The sequence below is a fragment of the Schistocerca gregaria genome, chromosome 4, assembly GCF_023897955.1.
Source record: "Schistocerca gregaria isolate iqSchGreg1 chromosome 4, iqSchGreg1.2, whole genome shotgun sequence".
NCBI lineage: Eukaryota > Metazoa > Arthropoda > Insecta > Orthoptera > Acrididae > Schistocerca > Schistocerca gregaria.
The window spans coordinates 115,753,037-115,779,444 of record NC_064923.1 but is presented as its reverse complement, the minus strand read 5'-3'; the positions used below and the strand labels follow the sequence as shown (position 1 = coordinate 115,779,444).

At 43.5% G+C, this 26,408-nt stretch overlaps 1 protein-coding gene across 4 annotated transcripts in view; it reads left to right on the top strand.

Annotated features, from left to right (window-relative positions):
* LOC126268110 (epidermal growth factor receptor) overlaps positions 1-26,408 on the top strand; it is a 706,996-nt gene that overhangs the window by 666,273 nt on the left and 14,315 nt on the right. For all 4 annotated transcript variants that reach the window (XM_049973626.1, XM_049973624.1, XM_049973623.1 and 1 more), the window contains 6 exons: positions 18,037-18,372; positions 20,075-20,400; positions 23,616-23,813; positions 23,954-24,255; positions 24,412-24,647; positions 25,344-25,476. In XM_049973626.1, coding sequence (XP_049829583.1) covers positions 18,037-18,372; positions 20,075-20,400; positions 23,616-23,813; positions 23,954-24,255; positions 24,412-24,647; positions 25,344-25,476 — 1,531 coding nt within the window. The remainder of the gene's footprint in view (positions 1-18,036; positions 18,373-20,074; positions 20,401-23,615; positions 23,814-23,953; positions 24,256-24,411; positions 24,648-25,343; positions 25,477-26,408) is intronic.

The window sequence follows — 26,408 nt, the reverse complement described above, 5'->3', positions numbered from 1 at the left end:
CATTGTCGTGCAGGTTCGAATCCTGCCACGGGCATGGATGTATGTGATGTCCTTAGGTTAGTTAGGTTTAAGTAGTTCTAAGTTCTAAGTTCTAAGGGACTGATGACCTCAGAAGTTAAGTCCTACAAGGCTCAGAGCCATTTGAACCATTGTCGTGCAACAGCACGTGTGGTCGAACACGACTCCTTCGAGCTTGAAGTTTCTTCAGTTTCGTCACATACGCATCAGAATTTGAGGTGGTTCCACCTGGCATGATGTCCACAACCAAGAGTCCTTCGGAATCGAAAGACGCCGTAGCCTTAACTTTTTCAGCAGAAGGTGTGGTTTCGAATTTTTTTCTTGGATGAATTTGCATGATGCCACTCGATTGATTGCCTGTTCTTCTCTGGTGAAAAATGATGAAGCCATGTTTCATCACCTGTCACAATTCTTCCAAGAAATTAAAAAAAATGGCTCTGAGCACTATGGGACTTAACTGCTGAGGTCATCAGTCCCCTAGAACTTAGAACTACTTAAACCTAAATAACCTAAGGACATCACACACATCCATGCCCGAGGCAGGATTCGAACCTGCAACACTCGAATCGCGTCCCTGGCCTTTCTCGGTCTGTGACCTTACCTACTAAGCTATCTGGGTGTGACTGACGGCGCCAGCCTTCGCAGCTTCAGTTTTGACAATACCTCTCCCTACTTTCCAAACTCAACAGAAGCCCTCCTTCGTACCGTGTTGGTGTGGCGTTCCGGGGAGAAAGAATACTGGCAGGATTGAAGTTGTGAGCGTGGATCGTAGTCCTGTCTGAACAGCTAAGCCGGTAAAAGTACTGGCAGCGAAAGGCAAGGACATTTTAATATGTCAGTAAGCTTCGTAACAGCAGACGATCCCAAGCAGACGGAAAGATTCCTTATCTACCTGAGGGCTGCAGATTGAAAAGTGCTCTGACGCCATATCTTCTGTCTCGCACGCTCCTTATCCTCGAGGTTCTGACTCTCCTTACAGGTTTCCACATATTCTGCCTCGACTTTATTTCGTAGCTGGGTTGTTATTTTGCTGAGTGGGGAAGGTGAAATAACACCACACTCGTAAAACTCCGAAAGGAGTCTTTTATAATTCCTATGCAAGAGGAAGCTATATTTCTTCCTGGTGCCGAGTGGCAAATGCTTCTGCCTTTTTGTAGCTTATCAGCAAGGCAGGAACGTCGGTTTGCAGCAGTGACCTAAAGTGATGCAGAAAATCGCCTCTGTCCTCAGTTATTCGCTGCGCAGCCGTGTAAGGCGTTAACATCTGCCCGTACGAGGTTTGTGCGCTCACTGTGCCACGCTGGTTATCTTAGCGGCGCAGCTGTTGAGATACAGCCGCTGCTCGTACGTGCCGGGACTCGAAACGAGCGGCGCTTGGTGGAAACGCGTGCCACTACAAACGCCAGGACCTCTTTTCTGTCTGATTTTTAAGAGTTATGGGTCCCCATCGCAATTTTCTTTTCTCTGATAATAAATATAAGCCAGTTTATAAAACGCAAGTAAAGTAGTTCTGGTATTTGGCCAGGATTAAGTACTCTGATAGAAGATACAAGCGGTAGATAAGGTCAATAATTGCTTGGGAAAAGAACACTTAACAAATAGATAACCCAGTTAACATGTGCAGAAATAAAGAAATAGTTTATAAAAGCTTTTGTGTGGAGTGTAGCAAGCCACGTCTCAGACACACAGAACATGATTGGGGAAAATAAACATATAAACGGGAAAGTGTTGAAATGTTGCGACGAGTGCTACGAATACTGTGTCTCGACAGTGCGACAAATGAAGAGGTTTTGGAATAAAGAAGCTTTGCGACCATGATGAAGAAAACGAAACACGACTACATCTACCATCTTCTACGCAACAACTGCTCCGAACCAATATTATTACTGGCAAAGTTGAAAGGAAGAGAGCAACAGAATAACAAGTGTATCAGTCCCATAAGGAATGACGACCTTACCACCAAATTGAGACGATGACTTTCCGGAGGAAGCATTTGAAAGGCTATGTTGCTGCCCATAAATCTTAAGGTTGAGAAGAAATAGGTGACATTAGTTCAGTCCCATCCTCACCTACATTACGTGAAATGTTTCGCATTTCGTCCAAGATGACAACACAGATTTCTTTCGATACATTTTTTTTTTTGTTGCGCCCACCCTCCTTCTCTTTCATTGATAATGCTTATTTCACGCTTCCTTCAGTCTCTGCACGCCCCCAATCTATAAGTATATCGTTGTTATAGAGAAAGATACTACGGTACACACGCTTAAAATTGTAGTTGGGTTGGGTTGTTGTGGAGTAGGAGACCAGACAGCGAGGTCATCAGTCTCATCGGATTAGGGAAGGACGGGGAAGGCAGTCGGACGTGCCCATTCAAAGGAACCATCCCTGCATTCGCCTGGAGCGATTTAGGGAAATCACGGAAAACCTAAATTAGGATGGCCGGACGCGGGATTGAACCGTCGTCCTTCCGAATGCGAGTCCAGTGTGCTGACCACTGCGCCACCTCGCTTTGAAATTGCACTCAAAGTTTGCTTAAGAGTGCCTCGGTGGCTGTGCGGTTGAAAAGTTTAAAGTTCTTAGGATAATTCCTCTGTCATTTTTCTTCACACCAGTGCTTTGTTTGCGTGGAAAAGCCAAGATGCACCGTCGTTCTAATCTTAAAAAGAAGGCTGGGGAGGGGGGCAGAAGATCCGTCTATAATGGTATACATATACTGGTGGTATAGAATCGTCGCTATTGTAATATTCTGCTAAAGCTACATGTACTTAGGCATCTTTTCATGTTACATAAAATACAGCGGCGTCTACTAGGAGTTTGGTTCAACATTCATGTTACCGCAGTATTTACTGGGTGGCGCAAGAAATGTAACCTTTTTTTTTTAAATATAAACTTTATTGTCAATACAATCTGAAAGGAGCATATACTACAATGAAGAGCCGTCCATGGAGATTTGTTCTAACTCAGCACATGCTCAATATGTCCACCATTTCGTTTTGTAACTCCCTTCAAACGAACACTAAAGTTTGTGATTACCCTACGGCACATGTCTTCCGTAATTTCACTTCAAGTTTGAAGAATAAGTCTTCTGAGCTCCATTAAATCACGTGGACGTTCCGGGAAAATTTTTTCCTTTAGGTACTCCTAAAGAAAAAAGTCACATGGATTGAGGTCTGGACTATTTGGGGGCCAATTTTGTCCGTCACTGAAGAAAACCTGGAAACCTGAGTGAAATGATACGCATGTCGAAATGCTCGTATAAAACCTCCAACACAGTGTTTGCAGTATGTGGCCTTTGCCCCATCTTGCATGAACCACAGCGTGTTGAAGGGAAAGGCAGTAGCAAGAAGCTGTGGAATGAAGATATTGCGACGCATGCTCAAATAACGGTCGCTGTTCACAGTTTCTTCGAAGAAAAAGGGTCCAATAAGTCCGTGACTAGAAATTGCTGCCCACGCTGTAATCCTCGGAGCATAATGTTGTCGTTTATGAAGCACTTGTGGGTTTTCAGTGGCCCAAAAGCGTACATTTTCTTTGTTAACCACACCATCTAAGTGAAAATGTGTCGTCTGAAAACCAAACGTTGCATTGTTGAGAGTTTCTTCCCTATCCTCCGCCCACTGAGCAAACAGTAGTCTCTGCTGCTTACAGGTCATCTTGTATGGGTACATATGGAGGTCACTTTTAAGAATGCGTTGAACGACGCGTCTGGATATTCCCAGTTGCACTGCTGCCTTTCTGCACGATTTCCCGGCACTTCTGTGTACAGCAACTCGTACCGCTTCAATATTCTCCGGCGAACAAAGAGGCTTAGGCCGAGGTCGTTTCGCTTCCAATACTGTTCCTTCCTGTACAGATTTATCGTACAACCTGTGGATGGTCTTCTTGCAAGCGACCCATCGTGTGTTAAACTGTTGTCGATAACGCCTCTGAGTCACAACAAGGCTTTTCGTTTCATAAAAAAAGTAACACAATTGCCGATCGTTGCTGTGTCGTCAGTCTTCCATTGTCAGCCATTGCTGCTTACTAGAGTTCTGGCGATTCGTGAATCAGTCGTTCATTTGAACGACTCTGAATAAAGAATCTTAAGAATAGAATGGTGATACGGACGAATCGTCGTTCAAAAGAATCGTAAGAACGATTGCGTGTTTCCGAGTTGTGACGATTCCAGGCAACTTCCGAACATGCCGATTCGGGCCGAATGAATACGACCGCCAGATGGCAGTCAAGTGGAGGATGCGTGTGAACAAAGGAAGCCATTTTGCACCACCTTTCGATCAAATCGACTCCTCGTTCCTGGCATACTGCAATAAAACAATTAGATGCAATCAAATCAAACGTGACCTTTCATCAATTAAGGCATTACATATATAAATCGAGAATCACACTTGTAACGTCATATGCATGTTTACTTATAAATAAACTATTTATGGCATATCTTGTCATGACACGGTTCGATTCTAACCCCATTGACAATTTCAGACATGTCCTGCCATCTGAGAGTAAGATGTAGAACTTTTTGCATTCCGTAAGAATCGTGCCATCGCAGACTAAAATGAATCGTGTACGAATCTTAGGAATCGATTCGCAATGTGAGATTGAATCGTAGGAATCGAATCGGGAAAAAGAACAGTGTTGCCCAACTCTACTGCTTACTAGTCTCCTAGCGGCAGTATCGTGAATTACACATCATTTCGTAACTCATTTGTTTTTCCAAGCTCTGCTGGTACTGCTGTAGGGATCCCAGCGGGATATCTAATGTGCGTCGTAAATTGTGAAAGAAACAATTGGTAACACATTTCGTGCGCTACCCTGTACGTTCGCCGGCGTACCAGCAATTATTCACGTAACGGAAGTCGTATTTGCAGTTCGCAGTGAGAACAGGTACGTGACGCAGGGAACCCCATCAGTTACAAAGTTTTTCTGTGATCCTTTTTTTTTTTTTTTTTACATACGTGACTCAGCTTTTGTCACTCGGTTTATTCAAGAAGGTGCAGAGTGGAATAGCTCTTAAAAGATCGTAAGAACTCTGGCCAAAATAGTGAGGGTTTTACAAACAGTCAGTACTGCCGAGCTTTCCGTGAAGCGGAGAGCACTTGCAGCGTGTGACGGATGAGGAGCAGCGGGTACACAGCGGAGCCTTGTAAGGTCCAGCAAGCGGGGCGTGCCGCTTGCAGCAGCCGCTGCTCAGCCCAGCCGAGAGTAGCTTTCTCTCGGTGACGTCACGCCGCGTAGGCGGCCCAGCGCTACCAACAGTGGAAAAACAACGGCCATCTCTTCCGACCAGGCCGCCGCTGCACCTCTCCCTCTGAAGCTTAGTGCCGAAGGCTGACAGCACGGCTTGTTCTGCAGATAAGAGAGAAGAATAGTATGAAACACAGTCTCAGCACCAACTTTCTCAACGTACCTGTATTCAACAGGCAATGGTCATTTTAACTCGCCTATAACAGCTCTGACTTGTGGGCATAAGGGTTTATTTCAGTATCTCATTCTGAATAGTATTACATGATGGATGTGTAATTGCATGTAAAGGGGTAAGGGGGAGGAAGATAGTTTGAGCTTTCATACGACGGTTGCTGACGAACAAAACCAGCAATGCACATAAATACGATGCACTGAAATCTATTTTTATAAATTCAAAAATTATTCAAATGGCTTTGATCACTATGGAACTTAACTTCTGAGGTCATCAGTCCCCTAGAACTTAGAACTACTTAAACCTAACTAACCTAACGACATCACACGCATCCATGCCCGAGGCAGGATTCGAACCTGCGACCATAGCTGTCGCGTGGTTCCAGACTGAAGCGCCTAGAGCCGCTCTGTCACAGCGACCGGCTATTTTTATAAATGATTTTCGAAACGAGAGTAGGTTTGTTTCCTACTAATCGTACCGTTAATTGAGGCATAGTCTTTTTCTTAACATTCATCACTTCCTATGGCGAAGACTTCCGTGGTTCACCTAATGCAAGGACACTTCCTTAAGATCAAATGGTTCAAAAGGCTCTGAGCACTATGGGACTCAACTGCTGTGGTCATCAGTCCCCTAGAACTTAGAACTACGTAAACCTAACTAACGTAAGGATATCACACACATCCATGCCCAAGGCAGGATTCGAACCTGCGCCTAGAACCGCACGGCCACTCCGGCCGGCCCTCACGATCGTTCTCCAACAAATAACCTAGTGTTCCGTTTCTAATACAACTGATTTCCATGAGACTTTAAGCGTCTTTCCTTCATTCGGACACTAAGAAGCTGACACTGGCCTCGTATTCGGGAGAACGGCGGTTCAGCCCGTTCGTTCATTCAAATTTAGGTTCTCCTTAATTTCCCTGAATCATTTAAAATAAAAGCTAAGGTGGTTCTCTTGAAACGGCACTGCCAATTTCCTTCCCTGATTGACGTTTCGATCCGTTTCTATGGCCTCTTCGTCGAGCGGACGTTAAGTTCTAATCTCCCTTCCTCCGACGAAGAAACTGCACCCGCCCCCCCCCCCCTCCCCCCGTCCCCTCACACACACACACACACACACACACACACACACACACACACACACACACAAGCGCGCGCGTGCCTACAAGTGTGCGAAAAATCAATCTACAAAAAAAGCAGAGTAGATAATCTAGTGTTAATAAATGCAAAAGGCAAGGGGTAGCCACTATCGTCAGTGATATGTAGCTTGCAGGGCGAAGAAACGGAGTAGAAAATGAAAGAAAATGACATAATCCAGATTACAAATTCAAATGGAATAAACTCTCATGCAAAAATGATATAGCTCGTCCGATCAAGGGAAGATTTAGAACACCTATTGAAAAGAATGGGAAGGTTACTTGGCACACATAATGAGTTACAGATACACATGCCAAATAAACAGTTAATGAAGTTTAAGAATAATAGGGTGCAACATCATAACACGCTATAGATTACACCATTGCTGAAGTAGCTTAATGATGCTGTGCTGGCAGAATCGTAGCGCAAGACGTCTTAAATATATAGGTGCAGCCGAATAAAGTTTTCTTCAACAAAAGGGGTTTTTCCAATTTCAGAAACCATAAGGAACTGACAAATACGCTTCTGAAATAGTTGTCTGGACTACCTTCCAAGGAGACCACGGAAATAACTGGGAAGCGAGAGAGACAGACAGAGGGAAAAAGAGAGGACAGAGAGAGAGAGTCAGAGAGAGAGAGAGACTATAATCATGTGAAATGTTTTGCTGTACGTGACCAAAGCTATCAGCAACCCACAGTGCTTTTCCAGGCATGGTAATATTGTCCAGTTGGAGCAGGTATACTGTTGCCTTTCCCCGAACTTTGAACTAATCACTCACAGAGTTATAGGAGAACGCACAAACTAACACGGATTCCGAACCACAATGCAATTACGAATTTTTCAGTTTAACTGACGTTGTCAGACGTGGAAGAGGTGATAAGTGAGAGATGAAGATATTAACACTGTCCGGAGATCGAACCTGGGACCTTTGGATCGGTATCCTGGAGCTTAATCGCCAAATTCCATTCTTTTCTTTTATAAAATTTAACTTTCTCTTCAGATCGACGAACACACGATTTACCTTTCGTCTTCACGCAATCAATTCTGAAGGCGTTCGAAAGAGTTGTGTCCTTGATCGGACCACTCAGTTATTCTGATCAAAACTCGCGCTACCTGGAAATCAGTCGCTGCTTCCGCAGTGTTCACCTTGTTCGGGCTGAGACACATGCGCGACTCGTCCTCTCATTGTCAGAGCATCGCCAGTTCACTGAAACGTTGCGCGAGTACAGCGTCCGTATGCTGAGAAATATCCTGGGGATTTAACTTTAGACATTTGGATTCGGAGTTTGGCAGCTCACCCATGAGCCGCCGCGCCACAGACGTTAAAAATAATGACGGTAAATCACAGACGAGCAACACACGATACAGAAGGTTACGTTCTTGGACAACAGAACTAATTAATTTAATAAATTGCTTTTGAATAAGAAACTTCCTGGCAGATTAAAACTGTGTGCCCGACCGAGACTCGAACTCGGGACCTTTGCCTTTCGCGGGCAAGTGCTCTACCATCTGAGCTACCGAAGCACGACTCACGCCCGGTACTCACAGCTTTACTTCTGCCAGTATCCGTCTTCTACCTTCCAAACTTTACAGAAGCTCTTCTGTGAACCTTGCAGAACTAGCACTCCTGAAAGAAAGGATATAGCGGAGACATGGCTTAGCCACAGCCTGGGGGATGTTTCCAGTATGAGATTTTCACTCTGCAGCGGAGTGTGCGCTGATATGAAACTTCCTGGCAGATTAAAACTGTGTGCCCGACCAAGACTCGAACTCGGGACCTTTGCCTTTCTCGGCATAAACCATTCTTGTAGATTAAACTTCCTCACTGTTAAAGTTCGCATTTTATAAACTCACTACAATTTGCGTCTTTTCAACATGACGACCAAATGTAACCGTAGGCTTCCACGGCCGTTGTCAATGTCAATAAAATTCTTCTGGGTTAGAGACCGCATTGTCATTTATAAAATTCCAACGTTTCGGCGTCTGTTGCAAGACGCCGAAACGTTGGAATTTTATAAATGACGATGCGGTCTCTAACCCAGAAGAATTTTATTGACATGACGACCAACACTTGACTCTCTAATAGCCGCTTACGCGCCCAGAAATCAGTTACAGGTACGTCAAAGATCATAGTGACAAACGAAAGAATACACATAAAAATAATATCATTGCAATATAAACATATCAATGTATCGAAGAACCTCTGCATTAATGAAATCAAATCTGAATGTTGTCGCAGAAATGTGTTAACTATTCTACAGAAACACAGTAGAATATTGCTGGTATCGAGAGGTTGAGGTGTGGTGCCGTAATGGTTACGTAATTCAAGTACCATTACAAGCTTAACCCCTAAGTACCCACTACGTTTGCCAGATGAAAGCCATGTCGTATTTCGGGAATCTTAGCGTGTGTTACGAGATGCAATGACGAGTCGGCTAGACTGCAAGTTGCTACTACAGCCGGCGTGTGAACCGGCGATTAGACACGATGATCATAATGCAATGTTTACATGGTAATATTGTATTACTTGAGATGTAGTCGACTGTACACTCGTTGGTGCGTCGTATAACAGGAGCCGTAGTGAACAAGCCAAGGCATTCTGCAATTCGACGACAGGTTCGTAAAGTACAGGACTCTGGTTCCGAGCAAAATCCGGCGATGTTGCTTCAGGAAGCCCGGCTGCTGGGAGCCGTTGGCGCAACGTGTTGCGAGAAACCGAAATTAGCGGGCATCCGGCAAGTGGCTGCCGGCCACCTGTATGTAGCGTTGTTCCCAGGACGCGCTCCGGCCGCGTCGGAGCAGCCAGCCCCTGCCAATTCACACCTGTGGCGCCCCCGTGCAGGCTTTCAGCCTTACGTTATACAATAAACGAAATAACTGCCGACCACAGAGGACATTCGCACAGCGTGAGGGATCAACTGAGAATATTCAAAATCTGTTTGTGTCTGTGCTCATTTGCGGCTTTGAAATTTCGTCGTTAATGGCCAGTACCAATCTCGAGAGCGTCCCAGTTAAACAAAATAAATTTCTACGAGTAGCAATGGTGCACCCTGTTGCGTACTGTAGCAGCCCTTTTTCCGTTTTCGCTTTTTCATCCAATAGGTGTAAGTTTTATTTTTTATTTTTTACACATTGACTGTCATTGAAGGGTTTTACTTGTATTTAATATTGCCCCGGCCAAGTATCAGTTTGATTACTTTTAAAACTCAATGTTAAACGTGGGTCACTACACGTATAGTCTTCCCAACACCGAGAGAAAAAATCTTTAGTAGCTTTACTACCAATGTTTACAGACGACGATACTTTAACCTTTCGTGCAATTGTTTTAGTTACGAATCGCTAGTTTGTTCTTGGCATAGATCACGTAACCTTAACTTTTATTAATGTAAAATTAATGTTCAAGATTTGTATTATGTTTCAAATTGCAAACGTCAGTTTATTGACAAGAATTATTAATAAATAGGTTCACTCATACGATCTCATTCAAAGCAGTTCTTTAATTAGATGTCTAAGTACGATTCCCGCTAGCATCAGAGATGTTAGATAATATCCTGTCACTTTCGGTAAATAAGTTATTTCTATTTAATATCCGCAAACTAGTCGCGTCTATGATCACTAGCCGCGTGAAGTTAAAGTTTCCCACTATCACAATTCAAAGTCCGAATCCAGTTGAAATTCTCAATTCGGTAAAGCGTTTAAATATTCACACGAATTGACATTAAAGCCAAAGAGATTACTGTTCACCTTCCCTTTTATCTAATCTGATAAATGTCCAAATTAAACTCTTGAATTGGCAATCCTAAAAAACAATCTCGTCACGATTTATTTTTGATGCCCGTTTAATAAAGTCCCAATTGTTGTTCTCTAAAGCTGTACGTCCTAAATAACTTCCGAACTAGAACAGACTAGAGACTGGAGTATCGTAATTACAACGTATGGCTATTTATACTTTAATAAACACTATCTTTGGTATCCCAGACCTACGTTCTATGACTACGATATTTATTTTCTTACGTATTGGAATAATTAATATTTTAATATTTTCTACAGCTTTTCCCCATTCCCATGATCCTAAAATTTATAATTAAATTTTCCTTTTCTTTTCTTTTGCTTCCTATACTAGATATTTCCCTCTATTTGTTTTTTATTTATTTTTCGTAATTACTTCTTGTGGAGGGACTTGGATCATTTTTGAATTGATATTTTAAGGACATAGAGCTATTTTTGTTTTTCAACACCAAGAGGCGCTGTAGGTGTTACAGTACGCAACAGAATCGTTCTCGCAGACGTCTGAATTCCACAAGTTCACGTAACAATATGGCAAAAAGCGCAAATTCTCTGCAAAAGTAGAATCTTCGCTCCATCAAATTCTTCCGGAGAGCGTCTGGACAGCAGAGAAATGGGTAGAACGAGCCCAGTCTGTAAGTATACTGCTTGCTTTAGAGTACAATTATTTGTTGCGTCCTTCGACTGAAGCTTCAAAAAAACTATCCCGATAGTAACGCCTATCACAAATCTAAATAATTTTCTCAATCATCTTGTGTTATTCATTACAGTGCACCACATCCGGCAACACGATAACGACCGTACATCGTTTGATTTTGAGAACGGCATCAAAGGATTCATAGTGAGAGTTGATGTAATCCTTTGTCACCAGTCACTACAAGATGCAGGGCCGACAATTAACCGATTTTTTTAAAATTAAAAGCTCTTGTACACCGTGTGCGTACCGCGTGAAACGAATCAGTGGAGGGTTCGTCGAGCAATCATGGTCATCCTGAACCTTGTTCTTCTTTAGCTCGCAAAACTATCGTCTTCTGCAAAATATTTCTGTTGTTTACATCCTCTAACATGTAATTTCGGCATGTCAACAATGGGCGCTGTGTTGTTAAGCTTACCATTAATTACCGTAAAAAGGCACGCGGAAAGAAAATACATCTTTCGTTGATGGAAAACCCGTTGTACGAGTACGTTAATCGGAATAAAGTTCAGCTAATCTTCAGGTCGATACATCTCTTGAAACAGTAAGTAAAAGAAATTACCACAGTGATTTATGTAGAGAAATACATATTTCTCTAGATTAACAGTTGTAGAACTGCTGATTTCGTATCTTGTGAAGCACCTATGGCAATGGCGTTCAACCTAGACGTGGCCAGTTTTCATTCTGACTACGAAAAAGAATTATTACTAGAATTTTGCATACAACAAGAAGGAAGTCCTTGATCGCTGTATTCTGCACCAAAGTCCTGGTTTAAATTCCGAACGTCTCTGCAGGGTCGCAGAGAGAGAACAGATATGGCACTAATGACGATCAGTTGGAAGTTTAAGTTCAGCCGGGTGGCCACTGTTCGAAAGAAGTTATTCACCGACACCGGATTTTATTTTCTTATCATTTTTCACTTCGAAGTCACTGCTAACAATACTGCATTACACTACATAAGAACTCACCATGGTCATCCACACAACCACAGAGCCGATCAGAAGAAGGCACCTGTAAACGCGGTCAGCATCTTATTGCAAGATTTTCTCCCTAGATGTGAAGCTCAGCACCGAAAACAAGCTCACAGTTGAAAATCGTGGCAAAATAAAACACCATAACAATTGCGTGGGTTGCTGTTTCTTGTCGAAATAGTCACGACATTCTATAGACAACATAAAAAAAATGTTTAAGACGCACACTCTACAGTGAAGCTCTTCGTTTTTTTTCCTTTTAGTTCACACAGGTACCTACAGGTGTAAGTGGAGGTGTCACAGTGTCAACAAAATTTTATCCTTGTAAGTGTGAAACAACAATAAAGAACTGTGCTTTGTAACAGGTTGACGACAGGGAGGGGATGGTACAAAATACGAGGGTCACTCTAAAAGAAATGCACACTATGTTTTTAAATCCGTCTTTTATTTTACATGTTTGAAAGTTTTACAGTGTGTAGATACATCCTTTAGGAACAATATTTTCATTTCTCCACATAATTTGCATCCCTCTCAACTGCCTTACGCCATCTTGGAACCAGCGCCTGTATACCGGCACGATAAAATTCTGTACCAACCTGTTGGAGCCACTGTTTAGCAGCGTGCACAAGGGATTCATAATCTTCAAACCTTGTTCCACGCAGAGAGTCTTTCAGGTTCCCAAAGAGATGATTGTCACATGGAGCCAGGTCAGGACTGTGAGGCGGCTGTTGCAGTGTTGTCCATCCGAGCTTTGCACTCGCTTCCATGGTTTTTTGACTGACATGTGGCTTTGCATTGTCGTGCAACAGCAAAACATCCTGCTTTTGACGATGTGGTCGAACACGACTCAGTCGAGCTTGATGTTTCTTCTGTGTCGTCACATATGCATCTGAATTTATGGTGGTTCCACTTGGCATCATGTCCACAAGCAAGAGTCCTTAGAAATCGAAAAAGACCGTAGCCGTACCTTTTCCAGCAGAAGGTGTGATTTTAATTTTTTTTTCTTGGGTGAATTTGCATGATGCCACTCCACTGATTGCCTCTTCGTCTCTGGTGAGAAATGATGGAGCCATGTTTCATCACCTGTGACAATTCTTTCAAGAAATTCATCTCCACCATTCTCGTACTGTTCCAAAAGTTCGCTGCATACCGTTTTTCTTGTTTCTTTGTGAGCCACTGTCAACATCCAGGGAACCCATCTGGCACACTTTCAGTATCCTGCAAACACTTTCTTCTCCTATCCCAACGTAGCGTGACAATTCGTTCACTGTGATGCGTCTGTCAGCAGTTACGAATTCGTTAACTCTCTGCACATTGTCTGGAGTGTGTGCAGTACGAGGCCTGCCGCTGCTAGGACAATCCTCAATATTTCCGTGCCCGCTTTCATCACGTAACCTCCTTGCCCAGCGACTAACTGTACTGCGATCGACAGTAGCATCTCCATACACCTTTTTCAACCTCTTGTGGATGTTTACCACTGTCTCGTTTTCACAGCACAGGAATCCTATGACCGCACGTTGCTTCTGGCGAACCTCAAGTGTAGTAGCCATCTTGAAGACATGCTGTGACAGAGCCACTCACGGGAACAGGTTGAACTACGTTTGAGAACAAGCGGGAAGGATGTATCTACACACTGTAAAACCTTTCACACATGCAGAATGAAAACTGCATTTTTACAAAAATAGTGTGCATTTATTTTGGAGTGACCCTCGTAAAAGTGTTTCTGTATCACGACACCTGTCAGTGTCTGCATCTGCAGAGCGGTACTGTGCAGAGAAAACTTTCCACAGCAGCAGTGTCAAGCACTGAAACTCGCGCATACAGAGGTTGCTCGAAACGCTCGCTGTGATAATGAAGCAAAACGGGCAGCACCTGCCGTATTCGCAGGCCACTGTGAACAATTAGCGGGGTTCGGACGCAGTGCTGGAGTTTGCACGGAAGTGGAGGAATTCTCGTTAGAATCGGCAGCCTTGACCCACGGCCTGATTCACGGGGCGCCCACGTCGCGGAACGCCAGCCAACTGCACTTGCGCTGGCGTCACCTCCTGCGTCATCGCTTACACACTACAGGGGACGCGCTCATGGCGAGGGAAGCTGCGCTAAAGACCGGCTATTGTGTGCCGCCGGCCGCGCTTCACGAGATAACACGCTGCTTCACAAAGTGCACTCTGTTTTCTATGCGTAACTGGAACACATACACGGTAGGAGGATTAGGGTTTAGCGTATAATCGACGATCGACGAGGTCATTACAGACGAGGCACAGGTTCGGATTTGAAAATTAAATTATCCGTACCCTTTCAAAGCAATCATCCCGACATTCGCCTAAATGGTTAAGGGAAACCCCGGGAAACCTAAATCTGGATAGCGGGAAGGAGTTTATATCGCCGATCTCGACATAAAATGAGTAGAAAAATCTGCAACAGCTTCGTACAGTTTATACTTGAATTACGAGGGCTATCCAGAAAGTAACAGATGTTTTGCTCTATCGCGGCGGTTGGTGGGGCAGCAGCCGCCATATTGGTGCCATAAATTTCTACACTCAGTACCCATCCAGCGGTGGTAGTGTGCGACCTGTCTCTCCGCTACTTTGGTGTCTGTGGTGTGTTAAAATGTGCACTGCTGTAGAAAATTTTGTGTTAGCAGAAGAGCGAACACCGTGTTACGAGTGGAGGCCGAAATGCATGTGTTTTAACTCACGCAGGCTGGCGTGAGGAGGGGAGAACTACAGGGTGTTACAAAAAGGTACGGCTAAACTTTCAGAAAACATTCCTCACACACAAAGAAAGAAAATATGTTATGTGGACATGTGTCCGGAAACGCTTATTTTATATGTTAGAGCTCATTTTATTACTTCTCTTCAAATAACATTAATCATGGAATGGAAAAACACAGCAACAGAACGTACCAGCGTGACTTCAAACACTTTGTTACAGGAAATGTTCAAAATGTCCTCCGTTAGCGAGGATACATGCATCCACCCTTCGTCGCATGGAATCCCTGATGCTCTGATGCACCCCTGGAGAATGGCGTATTGTATCATAGCCATCCACAGTACGGGCACGAAGAGTCTCTACATTTGGTACCGGGGTTGCGTACACAAGAGCTTTCAAATGCCCCCATAAATGAAAGTCAAGAGGGTTGACGTCGGGAGAGCGTGGAGGCCATGGAATTGGTCCGCCTCTACCAATCCATCGGTCACCGAATCTGTTGTTGAAAAGCGTACGAACACTTCGACTGAAATGTGCACGAGCTCCATCGTGCATGAACCACATGTTGTGTCGTACTTGTAAAGGCACATGTTCTAGCAGCACAGGTAGAGTATCCCGTATAAAGTCATTATAACGTGCTCCATTGAGCGTAGGTGGAAGAACAAACTAAAATGAGCTCTAACATGGAAATTAAGCGTTTCCGGACACATGTCCACATAATACCTTTTCTTTATTTGTGTGTGAGGAATGTTTCCTGAAAGTCTGGCCGTACCTTTTTGTAACACCCTGTACACTGACGTGAGGTCTGGAACATGACAAGGAATGAGAATTCAGAAAGCGGACGTAATTAGTTTGATACTTAACTTTAATCCATTAATGATGAACATCGGTCTTGACGGTACATGATTCACAATATTACCTGTTCAGAATACATTCATGAAGATAGTAATTATAGTAACTGAATATGGCACCTTGCTAGGTAGTAGCAAAGGACGTAGGTGAAGGCTATGCTAAACTGTCGTCTCTGCAAATGAGAGCGTATGTAGACAGTGGACCATCGCTAGCAAAGTCGGCTGTTCAACTGGGGTGAGTGCTAGGGAGTCTCTCTAGACTAGACCTGCCATGTGGCGGCGCTCGGTCTGCAATCACTCATAGTGGCGACACGCGGGTCCGACGTATACTAACGGACCACGGCCGATTTAAAGGCTACCACCTAGCAAGTGTGGTGTCTGTCGGTGACACCACAGAAAATCCCTCCACTTCTGAGGTACGTTCTGTGATTAGGTTTTTGTTGGCAAAAAGCTGAAAACCAATTGAAATTGACGGCGACCTTTGTGATGTTACGAAAAGGGAGCAATGGGTGAAAGACGAGTGAGGCGATGGTGCACTGATTTTAAAAATAGTTGTACGTGATGAAAATCGTCGTTTCAGGATTACGGAACTTTCGCAACATTCACCTCAAATTTCACCAAGTTTGGAGCATGAAATTGTGGAAAGTTAGTTCAGTCGATGGAAAATTATCGACTGAAGTAGAACTAACTTGAGTTGTGCCTGAGGGAAGTGTGTTGGGGGCCTTGTTGTTCATGTTGAATATTAATGGCCTGACGATATTAATAGCAACCTCTGACTTTTCGCAGTTGATGCAGTTAGTTATATTGAAGTACTGTGGAAAAAAAAAACCTGCTGAAATATTTCATCAAGTCTGGATAAGATTTAAGCGTGATTTAAATATTCACGACTTGCTTAAAATTTTCATAAACATAGAACTATGCACTTCATAAAACGAAGAAACGTAGTATCCCGTAAGTACAGTATCAATGAGCCACAAACTAGAATCTGTCAACTCACACGAATACCTGAAGTAACAATTTGTGGCATATAATCACGTGGGCTCGGTCGTAGGTAATGGCAAGTGGTAGACTTCTATTCACTGGCAATATACTGGGAAAATGCAGTCAGTCTACAAAGGAAGCTGCTTACAAATCAGTTTTGCGTTCCATACAAGGAGGACTAACAGGGGATATCGAGCGTATCCAAAGAGGAGCGGCACGAATAGAAGTATGTTTGACTCACCGGAGCTCGTCGCGGAGCTGTCGGAAAAAAATTGCCAGACTCTTGAAGATAGAAGCAATTATCCCGCGAAAGTCTACTTACAAAATTTCAAGGACCACTATTAAAGGAAGACTCTACCATTAGTAAAGGTCGTGTAGTGGCTGTGATGGCACAGACTGATTACGGCACGCACTTACGCAGTTGTCATTCCCGCGCTCCATAAGCGACTGGAACATGTGGAAACATGCCAAAAACCCACTGCGATAGCCCGCCCGGTTAGCCGAGCGGTCTAACGCAAGGCTTTCCGGAGCGGGAAGGAGCGCCTGGCCCCCGGCACGAATCCGCCCGGCGGGTTGTGTCGAGGTCCGGTGAGCCGGCCAGTCTGTGGATGGTTTTTAGGCGGTTTTCCATCTGCCTCGGAGAATGCGGGCTGGTTCCCCTTATTCCGCGTCAGCTACACTATGTCGGGGGTTGCTGCGCAAACAAGTTCTCCACGTACGCGTACACCACCATTAGTATACCACGCAAACATAGGGGTTACACTCGTCGGGTGTGGGACTTTCGCTGGGAGGGTCCACCGGGGGCCGAACCGCACAATAACCCTAGGGCGCTGCAGTCCTGGACTGTGCAGCTAGTCCCGGCGGAGGTTCGAGTCCTCCCTCGGGCATGGTTGTGTCCGTCCGTCCTTAGGATAATTTAGCTTAAGTAGTGTGTAAGCTTAGGGACTGATGACCTTAGCATTTAAGTCCCATAAGATTTCACGCACATTCGGTGGGGGGTGGCGGAGGGGTGAAGTGGACCACAGCGGCTGCGGCGGGGACGGAGCCTCTCCGTCGTTTCTAGGCCCCCTGTTAACATAAACATACATTCAACCGTCTGCCGTGCATGCACAGTGGTTAGCAGAGTACGTATGTAGATGCAGATTGGTTTGCGTGAAAAAACGGTACATAACTTTCAGCATTATCTATACCTCGTTTGCTGTTCCGTAGACATCGAAATGTCACCCTGTGTCAGAAAACCAGATTCTTTCAGTTACCTTCGAGCAGATGGAATTTGATTCCCACGTACCTAGAAAGACGAGAACCTTTCGATAAACTCCTATATGTGAGTATCTTCCATAAATCCCACTGTTAATTAATGACGATGCATCCATTATAGCTTTACAGGCTCGGAAGAATGCTGCTCCCCCAAGCCACGGGGCTATTGCCGCTGTCGTTCCCCGGAGAATAACAGGGCGTTTTGTTTTGTGTGCCCCGCAGTCTGCATCGGCACCAACGGGCGTCTGTCGGTGCCGTCGAACCGCGAGCACCACTACCGCAACCTTCGCGAGCGGTACACCAACTGCACGTACGTGGACGGCAACCTGGAGCTGACGTGGGTGCAGGACGAGGGCATGGACCTCAGCTTCCTGAGCAGCATCCGCGAGGTCACCGGCTACGTGCTCATCTCGCACGTCGACGTGCGCCGCATCGTGCTGCCCGAGCTGCAGATCATCCGCGGCCGCTCGCTCTTCCAGGTCAACGTGCACCAGGAGCAGTTCGCCCTCATGGTCGTCCTCTCCAAGATGCACTCGCTCGAGATGCCTGCGCTCAGAGGTAAGCCTGCCCTCTCTGGCACACATTTTGAGACTCGCCTGCGGAACGACTTTTCAAATCCCCGTCCGGTCACCCGGATTTACCTCTCCATGGTTTCCCCAAATCGCTATGGCAAATGTCAGGTTCTCCGGCAATGGCCTTGCCGCAGAGGATACACCGCTTCCCGTGAACTCACCGAAGTTAAGCGCTGTTGGGCGTGGCCGGCACTTGGATTGGTGACCGTCCAGCCGCCATGCGCTGTTTCCATTTTTCGGGGTGCACTCAGCCTGGTGATGCCAAGGACCGAATAGTAGCGACTTCGGTCAAGAATACCATCATATCGATCGGGAGAGCGGTGTGCTGACCGCACGTCCCTCCTATCCGCATCCTCAAGGCCGATGACACGGCGGTCGGATGGTACCGGTAGGCCGTTCGTGGCCTGAAGACAGAGTGCTTTTAAATGTCAGGTTGACTCCTTTGAAAAAGGTGCTGTAGATTTCCTCCCCCAATCCGAGCTTGCTGTCCGTCTCTGGTTACCCTGTCCTCTTCCTTCCACTTCGTCTTTTGCTTTCCCAGCCCTCCCCTTCTCTTCTTTTAAGAGATATACCTGGCACAACATTTTTCTTTGGCCTTATGCTGTCTTGAAGTAGAACCATGTGCACAACTGTTGTTAAGTCGAGGGATTTTATTTCCTGTGCACCTGTGTTCTTCATCACCACAATTTTCTTTTTGTCTGCTTGTTTGTGATTTTCGAAAGTGACACCCCAGCACATTTTCCCATCAGGAACCAAGAAGACTACCGAGCATTATTTGTTAATTGTACATGTTTTCCACGTTTCTGATGCCTGTGTTATTATACATTTTTCAGTAGTTCCGTCGATGCTTTTCTTTTTCCGTTCGTATTTTAGCTTTCACTTATTACTCTACTACAATCTGCACTCATCAGTATTACTCCTAAGTAAAGGTGTTCTAATATTAACATTTAAAAGGGAACCTCTATCTGATGTTTCACTGAAAAAGACACTGCCGATTTACTTCCTGATGATTTCTCTATAACCCAGGAAATTAGCATAAGACTGGCCACGCGGGATTAGCCGAGTGGTCTCAGGCGCTGCAGTCATGGACTGTGCGGATCGTCCCGGCAGAGGTTAGAGTCCTCCCTCGGGCATGGGAGTGTGTGTTTGTCCTTAGGATAATTTAGGTTAAGCAGTGATGACCTTAGCAGTTAAGTCCTTTAAGATTTCACACACGTTAGCATAAGGAAAGTAGTTGAAATTAAAAGGAATTTAATTTTTCAGTGTGAAAAATGGTCTTATTGAAATATATACACATAAAGAATATTTTAACTTAGGAACTGTATGTTCACTCGCGTAGATTTTTCTGTTTTCATAATGAATTGCCTGTTGGGACATTGCAATTCTATCAGAGAAGAGAAGTTGAACAGAATGGACAGTGTCTTGAAAGGAGGATATAAGATGAACACCAACAAAAGCAAAACGAGCATAATGGAATGTAGTCGAGTTAACTCTGGTGATGCTGAGGGAATTAGATTAGGAAATGAGACACTTAAAGTAGTAAAGGAGTTTTGCTATTTGGGGAGCAAAATAACTGATGATGGTCGAAGTAGAGAGGGCCTTGGTCTTTGAGCGCTCTGTATAATTGGCCTATATAATTGATGTTACAAGAGGGTGTAGTGAGAATAATTTGTGTGTGCGTCCCGCAGACATCCTGGCCGGTAGCGTGGGCATCATCAACAACTACAACCTGTGCCACATCCGCACGATCGTGTGGGACGAGATCATCACGGGCACCAACTGCACGCTGGTGTACGAGTACAACTTCACGTCCCCGGCGCGCGAGTGCACGCCGTGCGACTCGAGCTGCGAGCGCGGATGCTGGGGCGAGGGCCCGCACAACTGCCAGCGCTTCTCCAAGGTCAACTGCAGCCCGCAGTGCTTCCAGGGTCGCTGCTTCGGCACCAACCCCCGCGAGTGCTGCCACCTCTTCTGCGCCGGCGGCTGCACCGGGCCCAAGCAGAGCGACTGCCTCGTAAGTTCTCGTCCCAACCGCGGTCTTGGGGTTACTAAACCACTTCTGTACAGGGTGGACTAACCGATGACATCAATAACAGCATAAAAATATGCCCAGACTCTCCAGTGTATGATCCTGGAAATATTCAATAAGTTAAAACAGGGGTCTCCAAACTACGGCCCGTGGGCCGAACCCGGCCCGCGAGGGCCGGCAAACCAGCCCACGTTAGGTGGCCGGACATCCACCGTAACCATTTGAGGTGGTATCTATACTATTATGTAGAAGGGAAAAGGAAGGGAAAGATTCCAGATACTGGATGACATGATGGACGGTACAACATACAGCAGCCTTAAGAAGGAAGCAATGGATCGCAGAAAATGGAGAGGCAAAGGACCTGCTAATATAGCAGATAACTGATGATGATGACCTATACTGTCAACAATTGAGTTTCGAGGCCTATCGCGACCAATACACCGGGACATTCTCGGAGCTGTATCTTTACAAAGCGGAAGGTCATGTTTAAACTTTTGCCTGTCCACAATAAACAGACAGACCATTGTCCGTGCGATAGTGGGGAGAAAAAAAAAGGTTAACAGACTAGATTGGCGAAAACATTTTAAGTAAAAAAATTCTTTGCATTTTATTCTACTCACGAGTGTGGCGCAAGTCTTTCAAATGGACGCCACTTCGGCGACTAGCCTTAGTGATCAATCATTATGGAAGACGCTTCTTAAGCGAGGTTTCACTTTCTTTTGATTGGGTTGTAAAATACATACAGAACGTGCAGTGACATACTTTTTTGTCGGCGAAATTCGCCAGAATAAAATACGCCAGAATTTCGGTCATGTGCGTCCACCAATCAAAATTATGTAATTAAATAAAAATCGTAGTTCGTTTCAGTGCTAGCTATTTCCACAACCTTAGATTTTTGCAATTACGTCATTTCTTTAGCCTTACATTACGGTGATCGTGGAGTGCTTTGGAGCTTTAATCCCACTAGGTAGAGCTTGGCCCTTATGACTTCGTGGAGGAGTCAATGTGTCCCGCAGACTAGTTTGGAGACTCCTGAGCCAAAACATGATGGCCTTCTGATAAAAACGCTAGGTCTACTGAGAAAGAAATTAGATGAAACGCTGATATAGAAATGTTACTACTCAATTGGGGGGCGTTCGTGAATGGTAATCTGATAATTTAAGCAGGGGGTTACAGCCATATGACTTTATTCTCAAATGATAGAGAAAAAAATCCTAGACCAAGAAGCAGGTGTATGAGATAAATGAGAGTTAGTAGGTTTATTTCTACAACTGAAACATGTTGTTTATTCAAATTTCACACCAGTCTCATGAGAGTGGTGCTAGCCCTCTGAGAATGCAAATCAAGTTTGCTCTAAATGTGCACCGGAACGGTAGTGAGATTGGGCATAGTGAGTTCATGTTAGACAAGAAAACCTTTAAGTTGACAAAGACATCACTATCGACACCTTCAAAATGTGGTGCTACTGAAGAATGCTGAAGATTAGATGGGCAGATCATATAACTAATGATGAGGTATTGAATAGGATTGGGGAGAAGAGAAGTTTGTAGCACAACTTGACTAGAAAAAGGGATCGGTTGGTAGGACGGATCACCAATTTAGTATTGGAGGGCAGCGTGGAGGGTAAAAATCGTAGAGGGAGACCAAGAGATGAATACACTGAAGAATGTAGGTTGTAGTAGGTACTGGGAGATGAAGAAGCTTGCACAGGATAGAGTATCATGGAGAGCTGCATCAAACCAGTCTCAGGACTGAAGACCGCAACAACAACAACAACATCAACACCTATTTGAGTCGAACAAGGTTACGTAATAGGGCTACGAGAATCTGGATATTCATTGTGCGATACTGTGGAAAGACTCGGCAAGAATGTAGTCACTTCAGACTATTACTGGCAGCAGTGGTCACGGGAAGGTATAGTCACAAAAAGATCAAGCTCTGGATGGCCATGTGACACTACCGAGAGGGAAGACTGTCGTGTTCAGCATACGGTTGTGGAGCACCGTACTGCATCATCTGCAGCGATTCGAACAGCTGTTGGAACCACAGTGACACCACAAACTGTTACAAATAGGTTACTTCAAGCACAGGTTTGCACTAGAAACTGTATACCGTGAAATCCACTGACCCCAAATCACCACCATTTGCAACTTCATTGGTGTCGAGTGAGAGCTTATTGGAGGGCAGGAGGAGGTCTGTTGTGTTTCCTGATGGAAGCTGGTTCTCCTTCAGTGCCACTGATGGCCATGTGCTGGTTAGGAGGAGGCCATGTGAGTGCCTGCAACCGACCTGTCTGCATGCTAGGCACACAGGAGCTGCAGTTGTTATCTAGGGTGCGTTTTCATTTGACAACTGGAGCACTGTCACGGTTACCTCACGCACCCTGACTGCAAATCTGTACATTAGTGTGGTGATTCGACCTGTTGTGCTGCCATCTGTGAACAGCATTTCACGAGGTGTTTTCCAGCAGGATAATGTTCTCTCACATAACACTATTGTAGCACGTTCTACAGTGTGTTGACATGATGCCCTGGCCTGCTCTATCACCTGATCTGTCTCCAATCCAGCACATATTGGACATGATCGGTTGACAACTACATTATCACCCGTGACCAGCATTAAGTGTCCCTGTATTGTCAAAGCGTCTCCAACAGGTATGGAACTCTATCTAGCATTCAACATGCTGGTGATTATACTGGTTATTAATGTACCAGTATTTCACATTTGCAATGGCTTTTCTTGAGCCTACGTTAACCTTTGAGCTTGCAACATTAAACACTTAAATACGTTACTCAGACAAACGTATTCCTAAAATTTCATTACTCTACATTAATTATTTAATTATTTCTTGTTTTGGGGATTTTTTTCTGTCAGTGAATGAACTTCAGTATACTGCTCAATCTCCATTAGCTGTAAGTTTATAGAACTTAATTGTATTGCTGATTTTTGACGTATCTCCTGTATCGTAATCTTGTTATAAGTGTATGAGGTAAATAAATTGTTATTCACTAAAGACTATTTTTGGTAATGTGGAGAAAATTAACTGTGAAGTAATTTTGTTATTTGATGCTTAGTGTAATAACTAATCATGGGTTTGCAAACATGTTACAAAAACTCTTATGGTCCTGCACCATTTGAAACAAATCTTACATCAAGTATAGAATTTCTCATAATGCTATTATATCTTTCCTTTCGTATAGGCATGCAAGAATTTTTATGACGATGGTGTGTGCACAGAAGAATGCCCGCCAATGCAAAAGTACAATCCCAGTACTTACTCGTGGGAGAAAAACCCAAATGGAAAATACGCTTATGGTGCCACTTGTGTGAAGAAATGCCCTGATCATCTCCTGAAAGATAATGGTGCTTGTGTTAGAAGCTGTCCCCCAAATAAAAAGGTGAGTTGTTATTCAGTCACTACTACACAATGCAGAATTAGTATGATGTGATTTCAAGCTATGAGATTGTGTACTGGTGGATCTTCATTGAGAGGCATGAATTTTAGGACTTTTTTGATGTGTGGCTCTTCTTCTTACAGGCAGAGAATGGTGAATGTGTTTTGTGTGAAGGTCCCTGTCCAAAGAAATGTGAAGGCGAACAATCAATACATTCTGGAAACATTAGGAAATTTCAGAATTGTACTATTATTGAAGGATCAGTATCTATTCTGGATGGTACCTTCACTGGTTTTCAACAAATATTTCCAAATTACACCTTCGGTGATCGGTATAAACCAATGCACCCAAGTGAATTGGAAGTCTTTAGTACACTGCGAGAAATTACAGGATTTCTGAACATACAAGGCAGTCATCCTGATTTTGTGGATCTCTCTTACTTTAGGTATGTTATCCTAACTTTTTCATACATTTGATTCAGAACTGAACATTGTTATCCTTTAGTTTAAGTTAAATGTTAAGTCACAACTGTTGGAGTAACTCAAGTACTGCTGATCAATATTGTCTTCTAACCATATAATTATATTTTTACTTTTAACAGGAATCTGGAAGTTATTGGTGGACGAACATTGACTGAGTATTTTTCATCACTGTATATAGTAAAGTCCTCTCTTAAATCACTTGGCTTGAAGTCACTGAAGAAGGTCAATTCCGGTGCCATCTTCATCTTGGAAAATAAAGATTTGTGTTTTGCAAATGGGATTGATTGGTCAAGAGTGAAAAAATCAAGAGAACATTCTGTGGAAGTCAAGAATAACAAAAATGAGAGTGACTGTGGTAAGTAGAAAACATATAATTTGATGCAAACAATTTTCAAATAAAAGAGTACTTGATGAAGATGTACATTGTTTCACCATATTTTGGAAAGATAAGTGTGAAGGAAGAAAAATTTAGTGAATGAATTTGCTCTGTTCACTGAATGTCTTGTTACAAGAAAAGAGTATTTACATAAAATCAGAAATAACCTTTTAGTGTTTGAGGCAAATGAGAATATATTGTGTGTCAATGCAATGCAGTGTAGTGTGCTAAAAATCAAACACCTGTATGTTAATGTAGGAGCAAAAAACCTGACCATTGAAAATGCTTTAAATAAAACCAAACACACTTCTACAAATAAGGCTTTATACAGTCATAAAGAGAGAAACTTTCATTTTACTTTAAAAAATCGTTATGTGGCTTACAAACATAAATATGAAGTGAATATGTAATAAGTTGTACATTTCACACACACACACACACACACACACACACACACACACACACACACACACACACACAGAGAGAGAGAGAGAGAGAGAGAGAGAGAGAGAGAGAGAGAGAGAGAGTCCCAGTTCAAAGTTCCAACATTCAAATACTGGTAATTGTTCTCCCACGTAATAATGAAATATAGATGTTGAAGATTGAATATTATTTTTATCTTACAACAATTGTTGCTACACACAGCTAATAATGTATATTTACTATTATTTTTAGCACGAGAGAAGCAAGTGTGTGATGCTGAATGTACAAGTGAAGGATGCTGGGGTCCTGGTCCAAACCAGTGTTTGTCTTGTGCACACTTTCAGCTTGACGATCTATGCCTTGAGAATTGCAGTGTGAAACCAATGTAAGTGGTGTGTTGGATTAATTCTGATTTATTTCTTTCCGGTATATAGCCAAGAGAAACAACTGCAATTTTGTTAAGATTATTCTGCATGTGAAGTTCATTATGCTAATGTGTATCTAATACATAGATTTTTGGAAAACATGAAGAAAGTTTTAAAAAATTCAAATAAAATTTAGAATATTATGTTTTGACAAAGGAAGCAAAATGTACTTGCTCTTTGCTACTATAGGTGTTTAAAGTAAAAGAAATGAACGATCAAACTAATTTCTTCCTGACAGTAAAAGAAGTTAATTTTTCTGCTTACTGCATGCATTCTTTCTACATTTGCATATTATATGGAATAGTTTATCATTTACAAACAGATTTTTTTTTAATGTATTACTTGTTGGGTTTCATCTCAGGATCTGTGGTCAACAGTAGTTTAATGATTTTTCTGGCAATCCACCAGGATGGATGGGTAGAATTGTCAAAGATTCACCATTGACATCTGCTAGTAAACTTGTTACCCCTATTTCTTCCTTTATTCTACACACTTCTGTTTTTGAGGAAAGAGTTTGTTTTGTGGCAACAGCATTTTCCTTTACTGAATCTGAAATAAAGCAGAGTGTGAACATAGATTGTTAACCATAATTAGCTGCATTACTTACTTTTTTTAAGTAGTGTGATTGGGGGGAGGGATAACGGAATGTACAGAAAAATCTTAAACAAGTGACAAGATAATTAGTCTCTTATAGATTATTACATTTGTTCCTACACAAAAATTTGAAAATGATTTTCTTTTATATGTACTAGTTTTCAAGAAAATCTTGCCTTTTTGATACTATTACAATGGAATTGGTAACAGCTGTTCTTACTACTATATTTGAATAGCGTGACAGCTCTGAATCTACACACCCCTCCCCCCTCTCCCTCCCCACCCAAACACACTAAAA